This window comes from Sminthopsis crassicaudata, chromosome 6 (genome assembly GCF_048593235.1).
Source record: "Sminthopsis crassicaudata isolate SCR6 chromosome 6, ASM4859323v1, whole genome shotgun sequence".
In the NCBI taxonomy this organism is placed as follows: domain Eukaryota; kingdom Metazoa; phylum Chordata; class Mammalia; order Dasyuromorphia; family Dasyuridae; genus Sminthopsis; species Sminthopsis crassicaudata.
This window is the reverse complement of record NC_133622.1, coordinates 184,049,664-184,066,833: the sequence shown is the minus strand read 5'-3', so window position 1 is coordinate 184,066,833 and position 17,170 is coordinate 184,049,664. Positions and strand designations below refer to the sequence as shown.

Below are 17,170 nucleotides of genomic sequence, written 5' to 3'. Positions count from 1 at the left end.
CTAATTTGAACTCAAGTTCTCCTGACTTCAGGGCTGGTGCTCTATCCATCCCACCACCTAGCTACTCCTTTTTTCTATTGCTTTTAAGGTCACCATCCTCCCAGTTACCTAGACTTCCTAAGAGTTCTTACTTACTCTTACCTTTCTATTTTTCTCCAAGTTATTCTCTTCCATACACAATATAGTCTAGCTACATCAACATAATGACAGTTCCTCAAACATGACAATCTGCTTCTAAGTCTTTGAAACAGTTCTCTGTCTGTCCCCCATGAATGGAATACCCCTTCACTTCCACTTTTTGTTGCCTTGGTTTCCTTCTCACCTTCTACTAGAGACCTTTCCTAGTCCCTCTCCCTTTTTACTAATGTTTTTCCTTAGGCTACTTTCTATCCATTTTGTGCTAGTTTTGTATGTACTTGGTTATTTATTTTCATGTTATCTCTTCCATTAGAAAGTATGGTCCTTTCCATATGTGCAGAAATGTTTGTGGCAGCCTCTTTGTAGTGGCCAGAAACTGGAAACTGAGTGGATGCCCATCAATTGGAGAATTGCTGAATAAATTGTGGTATATGAATATTATGGAATATTATTGTTCTGTAAGAAATGACCAACAGGAGGATTTCAGAAAGGCCTGGAGAGACTGACATGAACTGATGCTGAGTGAAATGAGCAGGATCAGGAGATCATTATGCACTTCAACAACAATACTGTATGATGATCAATTCTGATGGACGTGGCCCTCTCCAACAATGAAATGAACCAAATCAATTCCAATAGAGCAGTAATGAACTAGAACCAGCTACACCCAGCGAAAGAACTCCGGGAAATGAATAAGAACCACTATATAGAATTCCCAATCCCTCTGTTTTTGTCCCCCTGCATTTTTGATTTCTTTCACAAGTTATTTCAAAGTCTGATTCTTTTGTGCAGCAAAATAACTGTAAGGATATATATATATATATATACATATATTGTATTTAACATATACTTTAACATATTTAACAGGTATTGGTCTACCTGCCATCTGGGTGAGGGGGTGGGGAGGAAGGGAAAATTAGAACAAAAAGTTTTGCAATTGTCAATGCCAAAAAATTATCCATGCATATATCTTGTAAATAAAAAGCTATAATTAAAAAGAAAAGAATGTATGGTCCTTGAAGGTTTTTGCCTTTCTTTGTACCCTTCGGTGTTTTGCATGTGTAAAGTATAAGCACTTTATAAATGCTTGTTTATTGACTGACACACAGGCTGAGAACATGGTCAGAGGGCTTGACATCCATACTATTTCCTAGGATAAGACTTGATGCTTCACAGGTGCTATTTGGAACCTCAGCATGAGAAAAAGGGAGAAAAATGGAGGTCCCAAACCTTACTCAGATCTTGAATCATAGGATCACAGAGTTTTAAGTGACCACAGTGACCAGCCAGGCTAACTCATATCTCACCCTTAAAGGAACCCTCACTATACTACATGTCAAGATGCCATGTAGCTTGTAAATGAAGCTCTCCAATGAGGGGAGAACCAAACCACCCCCTCCAAATTCCACTTTTGGACAGCTCTATTTGAGAAAGTGTTTAACACAAGAAATCCATCTGTATTAACATCCATTATAACTTTTCTTCCCTTAGCACCCTAACAGCTTCATTGCAGACCATGTCATTCCTAAAGGCAATTCCTGGGTGTTGGATGAGAAATTGAGTATGATATTAGAAAAGTTGATGTCAAGTGATCATTATCAGAAAACATATTTTTAACTACCTCAAGACATCATCAAATAAATCATTATTTATTTGTTAGGATTACTAAGTGAGAACTCAGGTTGTCTGGACAGTGACAAGGTGAGAATTCAGGTTTTCTGGACAATTACAAGGTGAGAACTCAGGTTGACTTGATAGAGGGGGCAAGCTCATTGGCTGGGGTGGTTCTTCCCAGAAGCCCTTGCATTATCCCACGCCCATTCTCTGGGAGGATAAAAGATACAATATTGGGCCTGGAGAGCAGATCGGCCTGGAGAAGGATAAGAGCTGGAGGAGATTCAGAGCCAGGATTCAAGAAGAGGGTCTCTGCTTACATCAGGCCTGACGGGGCTCTCTGCAGGAAGGGAAGTCACTTCTCTGGACAAGAGTTAACAGCAACTGCCTGGAGACAACGGTTCACTACAGGAAGAAGAATCTGTCTGAGAGATTTGAGTAGACACAGCAGATCTCTTCCCAGAGAGTGATCCGGCAGCTTCTAGAGACGACAGCTCGCTACAATTGGCGCCCAACGTGGGGCAAGGACTTTTGCCTTTCGGATGCCAATACTGAATTTATTTAGAAAAAAATTAGTAGGACACTGAGGCACTTAAATACATACAGAATATATTTTAATGCAAAATAATAATAATTCTTTAAGTTATGGTTACCAGAGAGACATCAATTTGTGACACTGGATTTTTCATATATTAACAAATATATGTCTATAATACATGTGGATTTATCATTTTTTTAAAAAACAACATATAATATAGGGAGGTGATTTCATGCATGGCTTTTGGATACAATCCAGGCTGCCCCCCTGTAAAATTGGCTGGGGGCCAAGTTGATCCTTCGAACATTCAGCTCTGTCGCAAAGGTCCTTGCTTTCTGGTAGAAAAAGAGGGATTTCTCTCGGTCCACAAGAAAGTTGTGATAGATTGTAGCCAACCTTGTATAAATTTTCAGCTGAGCCCTCTTGTTACCTAAATCCATAGCAGCTGCAAGTGCAAGGTGGTAATAGCCAGCAGCATCAAATGGGTCCTGAAATAATAATAATAATTATAATTACAATAAAAATAATAACCATATAACAGATATGAGAAATAGGAAATCAGGTACTCCCAATGTTGGGAATTCCTTTCATCAATATTTGCAACTGGTCTACAACTTAGTAAATAAGTCCTAATGAGTGTCCTAAGACACACACTGGTTATGTAAAATCCAGAGTCACACAATTAGTAAATGTGAAACTCAACAATCTACCCAGCATGCCACACTCCCTCAAAACAGAAAATGTTCTCTTTATAAGTCCTAATTTTGCAGATGAGGAAACTGCTATTCACTTAAGTTAGCTGGCTTGCAAAGGATCATGGACCCAATAAGGACCAAAGCAGAATTCATTGTCAGGTCTTCTGAATCTAAGTACAAAGCACTTTCAATTATACTGCAATCATTTAGCTGTGGAGATCACATGAAATGACAATAGGATTTCCTGAATCTGTAGACATATGGAATAAAGAGATACACTTTCTTCTGGGAAGGACATTCCTATGTATAACACCAATTTGTTATCTCTGCATTTGCTCTCAAGGTCATTTTATCCCTGGACTAGACCTGCTCCAAAACCAATCACTTCCTGCTCTAGGACTCCCCATTATTATTTAGTAACCACAATTATAAAGTGCTTTATAATGGCATTAGTCTGTTCACCAGAGTTACACGACATTGCTTAGTATTCTTTTTGGATAATGTTCTATTTGAGTTTTACAGGGTTATCAGGATTAATATTTATAGCCCCAAATCTGCAATCCATTATGCAGCCCATTAAAACTCAGTAAACATAAGCTTAGACTACTTTCCCTCCCCTTCAAAAAATAAACATCAATAAACATAAAAAACATACACTTAGTTAGGAAATAACTCAATGACAGCCTACCAACTATTTTCATTTATCACTGCTTGTTGGGGGGAATACAACAATAGTCCTGAACTTAAGGATCCTATGATCTATTTGGGCTTTAATTGTGAATGACTCCCAAACTTCATCTTTTCATCCCTGCATTTCTATAGTTGGATGGTCTACCATCACTACACAATCTTTAGTTCAGTATTCTAGGATCTGTTATTTCATCCATGACATTCCTTTCTACTTACTGCCCACCACCCACCTCTACCAATGTGGATCATAGTTCCTCCGAGATTGTTAAATGAATTTTCCTGACTAAACACTTTTATCCACCAGTGATTAGTCTCCTAGTGTTGAGGTTTTCTGAACTCAGCTAGATTGGCCCTTGCTTAGGTGCCTATATCATTTTAACAAAGAGGTTCTATCATAGATTGTTATTTTGTTTATCCTTCCTTCTTGAAGAGGACCATGATGCAGGAGGCTAAAGCCATGACTTGCAAACGAACTAGATTTAAGTGAGGGAGAGCTGTGCAAAGCCACTAGTCTCAGTCTATCCTCTCAAACCAGCTGGGTCCAGTAGCAAATTATAGATTGGAATGCTTGGTTTCAGTGGAAGATTTTGGCTTTTTAAAGTTAAGGTCTTTCCCAGATTTCAGATCCTAGCTTGAAGCAATATCCTTTCAGTGATTTAGACTAGGTAAGAAAAAAAGCAAAGAATGGTCTCTTTTTTCCCCCACAGACCTCTGAAAGTATTCATAGATAGAACAGGGCAGAAATTCCATCTTTAGATTCCTTTGTAATCCTATTTTATTTTATATATTTAATGCCAATTCTGAGAAGGGACCATAAACTTTATTAGACCACCAAAGTGGTCCACAGAACAAAACATTAAGAATGCATTTTATTTCATACACTTAGAAACATGATTCTGAGAAAGATCCATAGGCTCCACCCAACAGCCAAAGGGATCTGGGTCACAAAAAATCTAAGAATCCCTGACCTAGTTCTGCCTCCTTCACAATTTACAGATGAGAAAACTGAGTCCCAAAGAAATTGTGTCTTGTTCAAGGTCACACAACTAATAGCAGAATTAGGATTCAAATTGAGGTACTCTTATTCCTAATCCAGTCCTCTTTCCATTGCAGCACACTGTTTATTTTACAGAATAGAATCCTTTCAATACTTATGGATAAAATAATGCTTTATTAACAAATTTATTAACAAATCAACTTAGAGGACCAAGAACTGTTGCCTTAAAAAAGGCCCCCAATAAGTCAAAATAGTATATAGGTTTTAGAACCTGTAATAATGATAATAATACACATTTAAATAGCAGTTTAAGGTTGACAAAAGGCTATTCTCAACAACTCCATGAAACAGATAATGACTTATTCATCATTGCACAGCTTAGAAGTGTCAGAGACAAAATTTGAACACAGATCTTATCGCCACGACTTTTATTGTCATGACATCATGCTACAGGCTGTATAAACATTCCCCTTATATTTCAGAGGACAATATTGAAGTTCACTGACTTGCCTAAGGGGCTCGTTAAAGAACAGAAATAGGACTGACACTAAGACACTAGATGGTGCTGCAATGGACAGAGTGCAAGGTCTTGAGTTCAAATTCAGCCTCAGACATTTGCTAGCTGTGTGACCATGAATAAGTCATTTAAATCATCTGTAAAATGAACTGGAGAAGAAAATAGCTCACTTCAGTATCTTTGTCAAGAAACAAATGGTGTTATAGAAAGTCATACATAATGGAACAACAAAATGAGTAACAGTTATTGGCCCTTCTGACTCTAAAGTCAAAGGTCTTTACACTATAATTCCATTTTTCTGAGAATCTCTTTATACCCAATAATTCAAAGGGGTTGAGTGCATTTGATCATTCATTTATTCATTTATGTGAAGTTTGACAGGGAAAGGAAAGGTCCATAGCATACAGCATGATCAAGGTGTTAAGATATAAGCACTGGCTGTGCTTGCATCTGTGCATGCTGAGATGGGGATTATAAAGGGACAATAATGTAACGAATTTATTGCCTCTGCTTCCATCCCCAACCCCCCCCCCCCCCACATAGCACAATGCCTTGTTGAATTATATGATGGACAGACACCACAAGTTCAAGCAATATCATGACATAGAGGAAGACCCTGGTAAAACCTGGCACCTAAATTCAACGTCTAATTTAATCTCTTATACCAATATGGTGGCAAGCCATTACCTTTCTGGGCTTCTGTTTCCTCATCTTTAAAATGAAGACACTGGACTAGGTGACTTTTCTGACGCTTTTTTTTTTTTTTAAACCTTTAAATTTGTGATCTTTGGTCTATTTTACAAGCTGACCTTGAGATAGCCATCAGATCCTTTTAGGGTTATTTATTGTTTGGGATTTTATGTGGATCCCAAATAGATCATAGGATCCTTAAGTTCAGGACTATTGTTGTATTCCCCCCAACAAGCAGTGATAAATGAAAATAGTTGGTAGGCTGTCATTGAGTTATTTCCTAACTAAAGGATAGATGTGACATTTTATCTTTGTGCCTCCTGTTGCCTTAATTGTTGGCTTGTATCCTGTGATAGCTCCAAACAATTACAACAACATGGTTCCAAGCACAAAATATAGAGGACTCTCAGTAAAAGCTTATTGAAGGAGTAACTCAATATATTGGGCAATAATAACAAATAACGATAAAAATGGCAGAACTCAAATTTATATACTGCTTCAAGGTTTGCAAAGCTCTTTGTAGCAAGTCACTTCATCTAGAGAGTAAAGGGTATCTGTTAGGGGTCTAAGTTTTCTTCTAGCTTTTCCATTTTATGCTCTTAAGATTTAATAAATGGACATTTAAATGTCTTTTCCAATTAATTTCAGAAGAAGCTGCAGTGAAAAATTCTGGTCACTAGTTGTCGCTGTGTGCTCAGGCAGGGTAATCACTGAGAAAGCCAACATTGAGAGGCAAGTGATACAGGGATTTCAGTTTCATGTCAGAGATAAAAAGACTTCTGAACATGCAAAGTCAGAGATGGAGGACCATCTATTCAACACTCTCAGACTATATAGGAGGAAAAAGATTTGCTCAGGGTTCCACAGAGAGATTTTGAGCTCTAATTCCAAATGTCCAATTAATCACTACATGGAAGAACAACAAAATGAGTAACACTTATTGGCCCTTATGATAACATCATATCAAACTTAACTTGCTTAAAACTAAAGCTGTGAGACCTTAAACAAGCCACTCAGCCTCTCTGTGATTCACTTTTCTCCACTGAAAAATGAGAAGATTTGACTTTTCCCATCTCTTGCTCAAATTATCATTTTATGAATTCATCATCGTCCTCTCCAACTCTGATCTTCTCCTCAACTTTCCTGTTTCTATTGATATTATGTCTGTCAGTCACCAGCCTCAAATTCTCACTCAATTTGGACATTTTCCTCATAGACCAATAGGTCATCATCTAACTTGATAAATGCAATGGCATGTGAAAAGTGCTTTGCAAACCTTAATAAGCTATATAAAAATTTTGTTGTCATTATTAATCAATCCCTCTGTGGCAGCAAATATACTTTACTACCCCCCTCCTCTTGTATACTCTTTCCTGCTTGATTTTTAAACTACTGATCTCTTCTGGATGTGTTCTGCAGGCTTCTTTGTTGAATTATCATCCTCGGCCTGCCCTTCCGAAGCATGGATCCAACTTGACTTCTCTTCTTTCTTCTTTTTATAGCTTATCTTTGGGGTAATTCATTGGCTCTTTTAGGTTCAAATATCTTCTCTGTGTTGTTCAGTCATTCAGTCATTTTTGACTTTTTATGAATCTAAGGACCGTAGCATACCAATACAGCCTGTGGGTACTGCAGAAATTTGCGTTTTTCTTCTCCAATGGATTAAGGCAAACAGATGTAAAGTGCCTTTCTCAGGGTCACACAACTTGTATGTGTCTGAAGCTGGATTTGAACTCATGTTCTCCTGACTCTAGAGCCAGCCCTTTATCCACTAAGCAATCTACTTTCCCCCTTCTTTATATAGATTACTATAAAATCTATATAACTAGCTTGACTCTTTCCCCTGAACTCTAGTCACATGTGATATCTCACTGCTGGATATCTCACCCTTGATTTCTCATAGGGATCTCAAATAGAACACATTGGGGAAAAAAAAAAAAGTTATTATATTGTCCTTTAAACTTGCCCCTTCTTCAAACTTGCCTTTTCTGTCAAGGGCACCCATACTGCTCCATTTATCTAGACTCATAAACTTGGAATTGTCCTAGACTCTTAGTTTCCCTTCGTCCCCTATACTGAATCATTTACCAAGTCTTTTTAATTCTACCAATATATTGTTTATCCTTTTCTCCTTCATAAACCACCCCTTTAGCTCAAAACCTCATCATCTCTTTCTTGGACTATTATAATCACTTAATCACTTCCTAATTATTCTTCCTTCTAGTGTCTTGCCACTTCAACCTGTCCTCTAAGTAGCTGAAAATTTGATATTTTATTGTATGTCTTACAATGTCACTATCTGCTCAAGAAATATATAAAATGCTTTATAGGTTTCTATTGTCTGCAGGACAAAATACCAACCCCTCATCCTGGTATTTAAAGTCCTTCACAAACTGAGAAAGGAAGAAAAAGATAGATGGGCAGATAGGGTTAAAATATGCAGTAGAAAATGGAAAAAAGCTTCCTAATTTTGCACTAGAAAGTTAAGATGCTACTTAAGAAAGGCCAGAATAAGGACAAAATACTCTGAACAATAGGTCAATGGGTGAGGTTTATATGGCATAGAAGCTTTTTTCCAGGCAATGCTAAGGGAGAAAGATGGGATATGGGGAGGGCATTATAGGCAAAACCCACTCATCTCAATATTTTGCCAATTTTTTCTTTTTCTTGACTAACTCAGAATAGCAGTTCTATGAAAGATAACATAATTGCAGATTCCACTATATGGCAAGCCCTAATAGACATGGAGGTCAAAAATCTTGGGTTCATACTTTTTTCCTTCTGTGTTCATCGTTTCCATCCTTTTTATGTCTTACTGGCCTCCACACACTTTACTCTATTGTAATATTGTTTCTCAAACACGATGGTCCTTTCCCAATTCTTGGCACTGGTTATCACCCACACTCAAGATGCTCTCCCCTCTACATCTACCTCTTGGGAAAATCTTCTTGGTTTTCCTTTAAGTCTCAGCTTCAAGGTCCCCTTCCACATAGGTCTTTCTTATTTTTCTCTGAGTTGCTAGTTCCTCCGAGATCACCTTGTAGCTGCTTTTAAATATTTTTATGTACCTATATACATAGTTTATCTCCAAAATTTGAATCTAACCTCTCTGAATGCAAGACTATTACATTTTTGGTTTTGTTACCAGTATCTGGGAAAGGAAGGATTTAAATAGGCATGATTCAATGTTTCTAAACTATAAGGGAAGAGACTTTGTTTATTTTATCTTTAAATCTTCAACCTAAGAATCTAGCAATGAACAAAGGTTAAATGTTTTATAAATATTATCTTATTTGATCTTCACAGAAGCCCTGGGAGGAAGGCGCTATTATTATCTCCACTTTACATATGAGGAAACTGAAGTAATTTGTCCAAGGTCATTCAGTTAGGAGACATACTGGATTTAAACTTGAGACTGCTAAATTCAGCACTGGACCACCAAATTGCTATTCAGTGCTACCTTTCATGACAAGAAGCTTCCTGAATCACTTAACCCACAGTTGAGGATTTCTTTCCCTTCCCCAATCCAAGGCAAAGCAGGTCTTGAAAATGTTGATAAGCAGGAATTATGTCTGTCCAGAACCCCCAGTGTCCAGTCTGCTCCCCATACCTTTAGATCATAGAATATGAGGTCTCCCAAGATCAGGTACACCTTCACATAATACAAAGTCTCTTCATCGAATTCCAGGGGTGATGAGCACAGAGACAAAGCCTTGAGGTAAAAGTGTTCAGCCAACTCACACTGCCCCAGGCGGTGGTGGACCGCAGCCAGCCGATGGTAGGCCACACGTTCATTTAACCGGCTTCCTGAGAGAGGCAACATGGGAGTAGGGGAGGTGAGTTAGATCAGGGATGCTGCCATAAATACAGGAGTCAACCCTAAGGAGGATGTTTTTTCTTGAGCACACCCCAAAAAAAAACCCAGAAAGAGAACAAACAGACTGGATCACCAAAGCTCGAGGAGAACAGTGACCATTTAACAGCCAATCACTTTTTAACAGTATCTTCTTATTGATTATATTCAGAAATTTGGCTGTGAGCAGTGGAGGAATAACTATGGTAATGGCTGGAAGTTAATCAAGAAACTTCCTAATTACATCATTAACTAGCTTTGTGATCTTTTAAGCAAGTCACTGAGTAACTGATTCCTTATCTGTAAAGTGGGGAGTTGGAGCATATACTTTCTAAGATTCCTTCTAGTAATGATAATAGACAGCACTAATATAGTGCTTTTTCAGTGTGTAAAACATTTTTCATGTTATGTAAAACAACCATAGGAGGTAGTTGAGATTATTATTATCCTCATTTCATAGATGAGGAAACAAAGTTTGTTGCTGATCCTTCATACTGGAAGAGGACCAAGAACATCATGATATCGGGGTCATGGTACATTGTGCTTGCCTGTGACTGATTAGTGAATACAAGCTCAGAAGGCTCTCTAACAGGTCAGGCACAATTTGTTTGATCATTTGGAGATGTCTCTGGATTTGTGCATCTCATTTTTCCTTTCTGCTATTTTTTCTGCTTTGCCCAGAGAGCATAGGGAACCTCTCTTGTCTCACAGTTGATGCTAAAGTTCTTCAAAGCGACCTTGAGGGTGCCCTTGAATTGTTTCTTCTGAATATGTTAAATGACTTGTCTGGGAAGTCTGAGAAAGGATTCAAACTCAGTTTTTTTCTGAGGTCAGGCCCGACACTAGTCATTGCACCATCTGTATTCTGTGTTTTAGGATTCCTTTAATGAGTAGAATCTGGGCCTTGAAGCCAAGAGGAATTTTGTTCAAATTTCACTTTTGGTACTTCCTAACAATGTGACAATGGGGTAACTTATGAGCTTCAGTGTCCTCATGTGTACAAGGACAAGAATATCTGGCTTTCTTACTGGCTCATCCTAAAGGTTAAGTGAGATGATGTATCTAAAGTACTTTGCCAACTTTTAAAAATATTATATAAATATAAAAATACATGCTGATGATGGCCTCCTCCTTTTAATAGGCAAATGATATAATATCTATAAGGTTAATTAGCATAACACCTGACAGGGAAAAAGCATTTAATAAATGCCTCCCTTCCCTCTCCCTTCCTTTTATCCCCACCTCCTTCCTTTATTCCCCTTTCTTTCTTTCCCCTTCTCCTTCCTGTCCCATTCTATTCTATTCCATCTCATCCCACCCCATCCCATTTCACATATGCTAACTTACCACCAGTCACTACAATCATAATTCTGACTGTTAGCAAAGGTGGGGCAAAGAACAATAAATGAAAGTAATGTTCTCATTCTAGAAGGCCAGTAGGGCCCAGAGCTTACCTAAGTTTATGCTGAGGGCAAGAGAGGTATGTGCAAATTCTAGACACTCCTCGTGGGACTTGAGAAAGTACAGCAATTCCACCAATTTGTTGCAAAGTCGGAGTTCTGTCTCCTTGTTACCAGTCCTAATAGCAAGAGGAAGAGCGCGGTCCTGGAAAAAACAGCCACCAACACTAGTCAATAATAAGTTGTAACAAATGCTTCTTTCAAACATCCAGTCTCTCAACCTTGGAGTTGCCCTCATACTGGTGTACCAGTGAGTTGCCAGATCATTCCTACTTCACTTCCATATGTCTTACACCAGCATCCTTCTCTATAAAATAATATTTATAAAGCACCTAGCACAGTGCCTTGCACATAGTGGTGTAGAAATACTATTATTATTTTTTAATTTCTTACATCATCAGTCTCATTTAGGTCCTCTACCTTTTTGTCAAGATTAGTGAATTAGACTCCCAACTGCTCTCTTCCATTCTCGGCACTCTCTCCAACATAACCTTACATACACAGGTATGACTATGTTATTTCTCTGCTCAAGAAGCTTCAGCAGCTTTCTAATATCTCCAAGGTAAAACACTAATGCCAGTTTGACAATTAAGGTCCTTTACAATCTAGCTTCAAAGTAACTTTTCACACATTTCATATTATTCACCATTGCATCCTCTTCTTTCCAGTTAAATAGGACTCCTTGCTATTCCCCAAACTCAACATTTTATTTCTCATTTTCATATATTTGTACTGTATCCCCTCCCCCTGTATCTACAATAATTTTCCTTCTCAGCTATATCTCTTGGAACTCCTAGTTTCTTTTCAAGGTTACATTCAGAAACTGTATCTAGCATGAAGCCATTTTTAACATCCCCCCCACTCTTAAGTTATTAAGATAGTCTTTTCCCCTCAGTTATTTTGTATTTTGCATTTATCTATGTTCATATTATCTACTCTCAGAAGAAGAACAAATAAAATAGCTAGAGTGGCAGCCTCCCAAGATTTTGGCAAATTGTGCTTTCACCTAAAAAAATGAAACCTGCTTCCTGGCTTAAGGTCTTACTGTAAGAATTTTAGACTATCCTAAAAGAGAAACACACCCAATAGTGTGATGAGTCCCCCTGTTTTCCACAAAGTAGAACTTTGTAGTATTCATTGTGAAGTTCCCAGTAGAATATAGGTTCCTTAAAGTCCTGAACCATTCTATTGCTTTTCTTTTTATTTCTAATACCTAGAAGAGTGTTTTGCAAATGGTGTTTGATAATAAGGATGAGTAATTGAGTCTTATTGATTGTGACTGAGTTAGACACATATGGATCTGAATAGGGATAAATTGGTTGACTTAGATTGTTGAAGCTCACAGCTACTCCTTTGTTCTAGGGCTGTAACAAAGGTTAGCCTCCTTCATGTGATACTGAGAGTGTTAAATATAAAGAGGGACAAAACTAAGAAAAGACTTGGACCCCAGAAAAGGAAAACCTGGGCATCTTTACAGCAATATCACTCTTCTCCCTTTGTCCAAAATTTGGAATTTCAGAACAGTGTACTCTCCCTCATGCAGCCCAACAGGGTAGTTGCTAGACTGTGGAAATCTTCAAGAATTCTTGACTAATAAAATTCTGAATCTAGCCCTAGTGAAGGAAGGGGACCCTTTCCTTGAGTGGTGTTAACCACTTAGCAAAGAGAGTATCATAGGGAAATGAGTGTCATCATACAGTTAAAGGAAGGGCAAAGTTCTAAATCTATAATATGAGAGATCAAAAGACCTAGCCTAAGGCCTTTGTGCTTACTGTGAATTAGGAGAACAGCAAAGATCTGTTGGTTTGCCATTCTATAATCCCCAAATTTGTTTTCCTTCTGTAAAAGTCCAAATCCTTTGGGAATACTATAAAGTTCTACTTTGTGAAAAACAGGGAGACTCATCACATTGTTGGGGTATGCGTTCTCCTTTAGGAAAGTCCAAAACCCTTAGAGTAAGACCTTAAGGCAGGAAGCCTATATCATCTTTTTAGGTGAAAACGTAATTTGCCAAAATCCTGGGAGGCTGTCACTCTACCTATTTCATTTGTTCCTCTGAGAGCAGTGCAAACCATAGAATAAAGCTTTAAGACTAGAAGACAACTCCTAGAGCAAAGATGGGACTCATGGGAGAAAATTATATTGACCATTTATGGATTACAATGAGCTCTTTGGTGTGTTTCTGAACTTTCCATGAAGTGAATGCATATCTACACTGTTAGCTTAAGTGCTTACATAGAAGTAGGAACTTTTTTGGTCCGTATCTATAGAAATTTAGACACCTGCTATATTGGATTTATTTTCTGAAATTTCCCAGAGGGAACTCTGGGTAGGGGGAAAATGAGCCACAGGGAATGATTTTGGAAAACTAACCAAGATTGAATGTAGGCTAAAGCCCAGAGTCTTGGGTTCAATAGGTAATTATCACACACACACACACAAAAGGAGTAATATAACAAAAGACATTATAGGTCTTTGAATGCTAATATAGCATCTGTAATTGTGTCTGGCCAAAAAGGTTTCTAAGGAGAGAAGTGACATAATGAGGTTTGTATATTAGTAAGGATGTTAACCTGAAAAAATTATACTGGACAGAAAGAAATTTCTTTAAGGTATTTTTCTGCAGCTGTAAAATGGGGACAATAATAGCACCTCCCTATCAGGATTGTTGAAAGGATTGAATGAAATAACCCTTGTAAAGTGCTTAGCACTGTGCTTGGTACATAGTAAGCACTATATAAATACTAAGTTTTTTTTTTTTGTTTTTTTTTACAAATGCACAAACATATGGGCATATACATTCATATACACACAATCTTCATGTAGATATGCTTACATATCTATGTGTGTCTATTATGGCAGTATATATATCTTTGAATATATATGTGATACATATATGTGTATGCCTATGCAGGTGTATATATATATATATTCACACATGCAATACCAAAATACCCTTGTGTATTATGATCCCCACTTTATAACTTAGGAAACAAAAACAGAGAGATTCAAAGTTTTACTCAGAGTTGCACAGAGACTCAATGTCAGTTTCAAACCCAGATTTCTTCTGCCTTCAAGTAAAGAATCTATCCACAATCCCACACCGCCTAGAGGCAAGAAAAAGCACTAGGAAACTATTTTTAAAAATCCAAGCAGATAATACTGAATGCAGAGGGAGTAAAGATGAGATAAGAAATGCTAGGCATGTAACCAGATTAGACTCTCAGGATTATGGAAGCTCATTGGACATGGATGAGATTTGAAAAAGATGATTAGAAAAGGGAAAAAGGGAAGATGGGAGGGAAAGGGGAGAGGGATCAAATGTTTCTAGATTTAGAGCTAGAAGAGAATCCATCTTGTCCAATCCCCTTGTTTTACTAAAGAAGAAACTGCAATAGAGAATGGAAGAGGGGAGGGTAAACAAAGAAAGAAGAGAAAGTCAGAGATGATGGCATAAGAGAATAAGACAGGCCTTATTCCTAAGGAGTTTACAAGTTCGGGAGAATAAAAGTGTGAACAGAAAACAATTCCCTTCTTGCATGTAGCCCTGGTCAAGGTCAAAGGGAGTTTAGATACTGTGATACTTTCCTGGATCCAGCAAGTCATTTGAGTTCTGGCTCAGCTGCCTAATTTTTCATTCTTCTTAACCTTCAAGGAGTACTGGCGCCTACTCACCCTATAGAAAGACACTGCTTTTTCTCTCTCCCAAGAACCATTGAAGAATATGTCTCCAGCAGCTTCAAACATTTCCAACCCCAGGCTGGGATCTCCAGTGTAGAGTGCAGCATCTTGAGCCACCTACAGAGAACAGGGAGCCTTTTAATGAGTCCCAGCTTGTCAGAGTCATAAATTCCCAACCCAAGAGGCCCATTTCCAAGTCTATTAATGGCCCAAATTGGTTTCAAAAGTAACCCTTCTCTCTGATCACACATGGAGGCTCCCTCTTCTCCCTCTTCCCAGTTTTACAAGCCACAAACCCCTGCCCCACCCTCACTGCCACCCCAACCCATATGTACATCATAGGAATAAATTGCTTTTATTTTAAAGTCATAACCTCTTCCTGGTGGTCAGAAAGTAATAGGAGAATATAATCTCTTTGACCACTGTAGTTACCTTCCATTTCTTGAGTATTGCAACGTGCTGTAGCCCTGTGATGTAGGCTGTGTAAACATGATCATTCCCAGTTTACAGGAAAGAAAAATGAGGCCCAGTGAATTCATTTGACTTGGGTGACACAGGTGGGAAATGTCAGAGCCAAGATTCAAACCCAGACTTCAATCTAATCCAATTTTAAAATCGGAGCACAATTAGGTCACAATTTAGTACAATTTAGTTAGCCTGACATGATGGCATAATGAATGGGGGCCTAACAAAAAGTAATAGCTTACTACCCTAGTTTAAATCTAACTAGTTTACAAAGTTCTTTCTATATTTAAAACTTAAAGCAACTGGGAAAAGACAGGGAGGAAAATACTCAAAGTGTATATTAAAATGAGAGACTAGAAGAGACTTGATTCTGACATAAAGGTCCAAAAAGAAGAGGGAAAAAAAATATCAATAGCTTACAGGTATCTATAGCACAGTGTTTTATAATCCCAAAGTGTTTTATCTGTGTAATCCTATTTGAACCTGTCTACAATGCCTTGAAGCAGACAATAGAATTCATATTCTTCCCAATTTAGATGTGTGAAAATCAAAGCACAGAGAATCAATTCATCAATAAACATTTTAGTAAGTGCCTACTATGTGCCAGGTACGGAGGATAGATGATATGACCCAAGTCGCAAAGTAGCAGAGTTGAGATTCAAACTCATGTCTTGATTATAAACCATAAGACTGCATATACTTAAGGACAAAGAGGCCCAGAAAGATAGAACTAAGAACCCAATGTGACTTTAAAGCATTTAGCTGAGGATCAGGGAAATTTTAGTCACATAGGCTTCTCCCCTCATCAGATTATATCTAGAACACTGGAATCCAGAAAGAGACCTGAAAGCCATGTTCTTTAAGGATTAACGGAAAATTAGGAAACTTTAGGCAGAAGATGAAAAGACTTGTTTAGGGACCTGGAGACAAGATTTCAAGTTGATAATATGAAGATTTTTTTAACAGTGAAATGGGTTATAGTAGGAAACAGTCTTGCTCCCCAACTTGAAACAATATTTTCCATGACACTTATGATTTGGATAGGTAAAAGACTTGGTCAACTCTGAATTCTCTTCCAATTGAAGAGATTCTCTTCTATAATACTATTTATTTCTATAGTACAAGAAAGCATTGGTTATATGGAAGTTAGAGTTGCACTTAGCAAATCTGTTCTTTCCTACCTTGGGGTTTTGGCATAGGCTTCCTGGGCAAGGTGGACCCTAAGTTGAACTTTGCTAGAAGGGTGTGTGAAAATTCAGACTTAAGACAAAAATGGTGATTTAAAAAATGTTAACTTAACACACTACTATATCCTAAGTCAATTTAGCTTGACAAAAATTTAGAGAATTTTTGTCCAATGCTTTATTTTCCTGGACAGTTATTCAACAGATATTTTAAGTCCTTATTATATGCCAGGAACTATAGGAAACCAAGATATGAGGAATTGACATGACTTGTATAAAGTCACACAGGTAACAAACCAAGGTTCTCAGATTGCAAATTCACACTGATACCATTACTACACATTCCTCTGCCTTGCGTACTGGGGAGAAAAAAAAAATGAGTAGAATAAAATCACCTGCTCTTTAGAGCTAATAATCTAGTAGGAACTGGGAATAGAGAAAGAAGTACAAGCAAGCCTTTGAGTTTATCTTTAATAAAATAACTTTTAATCTTCTCCCCTCCTGCATAATGGAGTTAGCTAGGTATTATAATGGATAGAATATTGGACAGAGATAGGAAGATATGAGTTCAAATTCACCCTCAGAAACTTACTAGCTATGTGACTGTAGGCAAGTCACTTAAACTTTCTCCCTCAGAATCTTCATCTG

At 37.8% G+C, this 17,170-nt stretch overlaps 1 protein-coding gene across 9 annotated transcripts in view; it reads right to left on the bottom strand.

Moving 5' to 3' along the window:
- Positions 1-2,344: 2,344 nt before the first annotated feature.
- Positions 2,345-17,170, bottom strand: part of SH3TC1 (SH3 domain and tetratricopeptide repeats 1) — a 109,526-nt gene continuing 94,700 nt past the window's right edge. For all 9 annotated transcript variants that reach the window (XM_074276609.1, XM_074276613.1, XM_074276610.1 and 6 more), the window contains 4 exons: positions 14,868-14,990; positions 11,187-11,337; positions 9,490-9,686; positions 2,345-2,778 (listed from right to left, as the gene is read on the bottom strand). In XM_074276609.1, the coding sequence (XP_074132710.1) occupies positions 2,521-2,778; positions 9,490-9,686; positions 11,187-11,337; positions 14,868-14,990 (729 nt within the window). In that variant the 3' untranslated portion in view covers positions 2,345-2,520. The remainder of the gene's footprint in view (positions 2,779-9,489; positions 9,687-11,186; positions 11,338-14,867; positions 14,991-17,170) is intronic.